Here is a 6000-nt window from a genome sequence, read left to right on the forward strand (position 1 = left end):
TCTTGATTCCAAATCCAATGTTCTATCCACTGTATCATCTAGTTGCCATCTTCCCTTTCCCATATATCTTTCTTTTTATAAAATTTTCATTTAAAAAATCAATCTTTCTGGTTAAGTTTTAATCTCTTAGAAAAAGAAGAACAAGAAATTCATTAATTCCCAAAGAATCAAAATCAAACTACTTTTGCTATCTTTTTTCTGGTTACCAGTGTTCTCTCGTATATTTTATCTGACTATATCACATTCCAAATGTCTTTCTTCTCATATTTCCCTCAAAGAGAGAAGTTTCTTCTCTTCTAAAGATAATCTCTTCAATAATATTCCAGGCAACATTGATTTCCACATCATCTGCCATCACTGAACTACAGTTATCTATTCCACATACATAAGTCCTATCACTCAATAGATTCCTTCTGTGCAGAGCACTTTGCTAGGCAGTGGGAGAAATGAAAAGTGTAGATAAAATCGTCTACCACAACTTTTCCAGTCATTCCCCTTTGATGTGGATTCCCTTGATTTCCAATTCTTTGCCACCACAAAAAAAAAAAGCTGATATAAATATTTTTGAAAATGTGTTTTCCTGTTTCTTTCATCTCTTTCGGATGGATACAGACTTAGTAAGGATATTTCTGGGTCAAAGGGTGTATGCACAGTTTTATAGCAATTTGGGCAGTGTTCCAAATTGCTCTCCAGAATGGTTAGATTAATTCACAACTCTACCAATAATGCACTAGTGTCCCATTTTTTTAATATCCCCTCCAACACATCTATCATTTTCCATTTTTATCATTAGCCAATCTGATAGCTGGTACCTCAGAATTAGTTTAATTTATATTTCTCTAATGAATAGTGATTTGGAGCATTTTTCCATATGACTATAGACAGTTTTGATTTCTTCTTCTGAAACTTGCCAGTTCATATCCTTTGACTAAGTCACAAACTATTGACACATCTTTGTTTATTCTCTCTGTTCTTCCTGCATAATCCAACTCCACCAGTCTTGCTATTTCCTCCTTTAAAAATTCTAAGATTTGTCTCTTCATCTCTAACTAATAATGTTACTACTCACTTTAGACTAGGGGTTTCAACCTTTTTTGTGTATCAGGAATCCTTTTGGCAATCTAGTGAAGTCCATGGATGCCAGCCCAGAATTATGTTTCTCAATAATTAAAGGAGATGCTAAGTTTCAGTGAGAGGTTAATGAAAATAAAGATGTGATTTTTCCCTCCATCTAAGCTCATAGATCCCCTGGAATCTATTCACGGAACTCTTGGACCTTAGGTTCAGAATATCTGTTCTATATCTATATCACCTTACTCCTGGATAGCCAAACTGATCTCTCATCTGGTCAATCTATCCAGCATATGGATGCCACTAAACTCCTTAAAACATTTCTATGAAAACACTTGTAATGTGTACTGCCTCTCTGTTATATAACATATGAAACCCAAACTCCTCTGATCATGTTTTCAAGGTCCCACTTTATCCACCTCCAATTTGCACTACTACTCAACATTATCCGTTCTTATAAATCAGATCTTTCCACTGACCTCCCCATACGGCATGTCTCAAATTCTATTAAAGTTTGAAGTTTATGTTGTTAAAACTTAAAGCTACACTAAGACTTTGGGGATACTCTTTATATGGCAAACTCCTTTATGTCTCTGCATTTGCTTGTGCTACTCCCCCTGTGTTTAGTGTATCATAAAAACTTAATAAATATTTGCTGAATGAATAAATCTCATAGCTTGGTGCATACAAAGCTTGGCCAACACATTATTAGGAACATATATGATATACAATAAACATTAGTTGAACAAAGTTTTGGATCTCATACAATACTTTATAGGAAATTTTTCTAAAGGTGTTTCCTAGAAAATACTTTCACTAGATAGGTCTTATAAACATACATTCATATATTCCAAAATGTATTATTTACATCAAAGCATTTGTATTAAATCACTATAAATAACCTAGATTATATAGATTCACAGATTTAGAGCTGGAAGGACCTTAGAAGTCCATCTTGTTCAACCCCTTCATTTTATGGACAGGGAAACTGAGATCCAGAAAGATGAAATGACTTGTTTAAGGTCATTAAAGAAGTAGCTCTCAGTGACAGAATTTGAAGCAGATCTTTGGCTTCTACAGCCAGTACTCTTTCCATTGTGTCAAAATTTTTACTATTATATATTACTCTAAATTAAAATTGGGAAATAATTTATTACAATTTGCAATGCCTATCAAAGGTATCTCTATATAAGGATTATTACTGAAAATATTACTTTATGACATAACTAAAAGAAAGGATATAATAAAATATTCAACTTACTGCTTTATCTCCCAGGGCAGTTTTGAGACTAAGTCTCACTTTAAAAGCATCTTTTGCACCTGCCATAAAGAAAGAGAAATAACAGATCATAACAAAACTTGTAAACACTGAAAATCACAAGTATGCATCAAATTCACTTGAAACCAAAAGAAAGCACATAGTGTTCCTGAAACTCACCACTTCACTATAGCTTTTCACTGTAAGATTTCCTAGAATTATTTTAGATGACTAGTTTTAGATTTTGTTTAGGACTCATAAAATAGACACAAGTTATACTATATAACATATATGAAGATTTACTAAAACAGATCATCAAGCCAGCAAGTATGTTAATCATTGAGAAAGTTATTCTCTTATTTTTACGATTCAGGGAAGCTTACCTGGTTGACAGAGCTGAGCATGAATAACAGTAACCAGGGACAAGGCAGGTAACAAGGCTACTAACATCCTGTCAGAGTAGAAACCTTAAGGCAAAGGGGAAAAAAGCTACCACTGTAAGGCAGTCTTAAACTTTCTGTGACCCAGGATCAGCCCAACAAATGAGTCACCAACTAAAAGGTTTAATCATTAACCCACATCACTACAGCTAATACAGTTATAGATGCAGACCATCCTCTGTCAGTAATTTACTAAAATCTGTTTGGAAAAAAGGAGATGAGTTTTTCTTCCCAAACTCTACTCTTAAAAAAAATATTTTGTATGCTGACCCAAATTCTGCATCCTTAAGTTTCTCACTCGTGATGGCAAAGAAATGAAATTAACTGGAAAGTGGCCTTGGATTCAGCTCTATATTTGAGAGTTAAGGTCGCAGATTATTTATATTAATTTACCAAATTCCCTCTCATTTTTTCTTTGCTAAATACTTCCATGGATGTTCTCATTTCAATCTTCATCTCCACAAATCATAAACTCATTCCAATCAGAGCTGCTTTTACTTGTCTGAGGTTCAATAATCACGTGATATCTAAGCTGATGATATCAATTAAGTTCTTAATTATGGAGTCCCCAAACTCTACTTAGTTATCAACATATACCCAGCCATGAAAACTAAAACAGAAAATTGGTTTTAAATTGAAAATTAGGAGAGCATATAATAGAATAGTCTCAAAAAACTAGAATCAAACCTTGATGAATTTGTAAAGATCAAAGTTAAAAGCCAACCCCAGTCATACAACTAGTGTTTTGTAGGTTGTCTCCCACCCCTTCCAATTTGGGAATGATATTTTGAGCCACTGACCTTTGAGGATGATTTCATTTAAATAAACGTCTCTCATCTCTTTTCCCTTAGTCCTAAGGGATGACATAACATTCACAGGAAAAGGGGTGGTAGGGGCAGAAGCAACAACTGTTATTCCAGAAGTTTTTCTGTTCAAAAAATTCCATTTAATATAGAATATCCTTCACACAAGCTCTTAGATAAGATGGAGATTTGCCAAAAGGTTGATGTTACTCCCTAACCTGAAAAAAATAATATTAGAACAGATAAACTTGGTTTTTATATATAAATCATGCAGACTTGTTCTGTAACCAACACAGTCAATTAGCAATGATAAAGGACATTGCTATTCTAGGAACCTAGGTCAAGCAAGAAACTGAACTTCAGCTGCTCACACAGCCACTGAAATCTGGCCAAATACCTCATGAAAGAAAGGAGCTCAATTGTTCTTTCCTTCTCTGTAGTCCTCCACCAGCCTTCCATGTGATTATAATTAAAAAGATTAGGAGGAAGAGTTTTGGTTAGCATAAGAACATCTAGATTTGTAAGCAAGATTAGTAAGTAAGCAGAATGTATACAGCAGGCACCAAATAAATATTCTAAACCAAGAATAAGGTTATTATGTAATAATTAACTCAGCTAAAGTAAACCTACCTTTCTTACAATAAGAAACTTAAGTTGATGGTGGAATACCTTATGAAAACTTTAAACATATATTACATGTTTGAATTTAGAATTTTAAAAAACTATATCAAATTGTTCAAAACAGAAAAATTCTTTATTTTTTAAACCCTTACCTTCTGTCTTAGAATCAAAATTATGTATTGGTTCCAAGGCAGAAGAGCAGTAAGGGCTAGGCAATGGGGGTTAAGTGACTTGTCCAGGGTCACACAGCTAGGAAGAGTCTCATTTGAACCTAAGACCTCTTGCCTCCAGGCCTGACTCTCAATCTGCTGGGCTACCTAGCTGCTCCCAGAAACATTACTTTAGAAGAAGCTGCCTAAAGTATGTTATCCTTGGAGTCAGGAGGTTTGGTTTTACTTACATTTCAGTTATTAGCAACCTTGTGATAATGGACATATGACTCAACCTCTATTACTGCAGTTTCCTCACTTCCAAAATGGAGATGATAATGACATCTACCTCACAGAGTTGTTGAGGTAACTATGTAAAGTGCTTTGCAAATCCTATAGTGTTAAATATTATAGATAAAATATCTAGATATGAGCTCCTGTTGTTTTTAGAAACAAAGTTGTTTATCCTTCATTTTCCAACAAGACCAGTGACATTACGGGATGCTGTCTTGACTTGCTCATAAATTGGATGTAAGTGAGGCAGAGTCACACAAAGCCTGCAGCCTCATACTTCCCAGAGTCATCAAAGTCCAGTGGCGAGGCAAAAGCCAGAACAGCTGTTGATGGGTAGCTGACCAAGCTCTAAGCTCTACATAGCCTCCTTCGTGGTTGTCAGAACAAACGGTTTTCATCCGCTCATTCCATTGAAGGAAGTCTTCATGTGCCTAGGGTAGACATCCCCCTGACTCACTGATGGCTTGAGACTGTCAGTTATCCTCAACCTAGTTTTTAGAGGGCTGTGGTTGTTGTCAACTTCTAGGAGCAACAGATGCATGTTGGGTGAAAGTTGGGTAGACATCAAAGGGGGATGAGCAGCTCTGAAAAGGACTTGACAATCACTCACACCAGAGGTACTAGTCTTGCCAGAACACCTTATATATCCCCAGAAAGAAAATAAGAGTCTAAGAAATGAAATTTGGTAGACTGCAAAGAATTAAAAATTACTATTGTACAGAGAGCAACGTAGAGGTACATGGTGAGAGCCAGTTGGCCACCACATAAAACCAAAGAGGAACCCTGAAGGAAAAATAAGGATATAAGATGCATTAAGGAATACTATGAAAGGAAAAAGTGATGAGCTAGTCATGTAGTAAGGACAAGGGATAAGTGAACACCCAGATTATTCTTCAGAGTCCTCAAAAAATGTCAGAAGAAAGTGGGGAAGGTCTCCAGTATGAGGGAGACTTAAGGAAGGAGTCTTAGAGGATGAGCAGGCATGGACGGGATTCTGCATTTTTGAAGGGAATTTCCAAACTGATGAGATAGTAGAGCCTTTTTAATATTTAAGAAGTGGACCTGGCTCAAATCCTGGTTCTACTACTTGCTACTGTACATCTTAGTATCTCTAGGCCTCAGTTTCCTTATCTGGCAAATGAGGGAATTGAAGTAGATGACCTCTAAGGTTTCTTGCAGTTCAAAGGCTGTGATCCTGTGATCCGTTTATTTGATACTACCTGCCATCTTTCAAGTGAGAAAGCTTATAACAATGTTCTTTTTACATATCAAAAATTAAACTCCCTTGGTTAGAGGGTCCAAGCAGAGTAATTTTTGGTCCTTGGTCAAGAGGCAGAAGAACAACCCTCAACCCGGGAAGAAAA

General features: G+C 35.8%; 1 protein-coding gene across 1 annotated transcript in view; it reads right to left on the reverse strand.

Annotated features, from left to right (window-relative positions):
* The window catches only part of CLTRN (collectrin, amino acid transport regulator), a 93593-nt gene extending 90744 nt beyond the window's left edge, over positions 1–2849 (reverse strand). The window contains exons 1-2 of the mRNA XM_007500872.3: positions 2713–2849; positions 2333–2391 (exon numbers count right to left, since the gene is read on the reverse strand). Of these exons, the coding sequence (XP_007500934.1) occupies positions 2333–2391; positions 2713–2779 (126 nt within the window). The 5' untranslated portion in view covers positions 2780–2849. The remainder of the gene's footprint in view (positions 1–2332; positions 2392–2712) is intronic.
* Between the last annotated feature and the right edge of the window lie 3151 nt (positions 2850–6000).

This window comes from Monodelphis domestica, chromosome 8 (genome assembly GCF_027887165.1).
Source record: "Monodelphis domestica isolate mMonDom1 chromosome 8, mMonDom1.pri, whole genome shotgun sequence".
In the NCBI taxonomy this organism is placed as follows: domain Eukaryota; kingdom Metazoa; phylum Chordata; class Mammalia; order Didelphimorphia; family Didelphidae; genus Monodelphis; species Monodelphis domestica.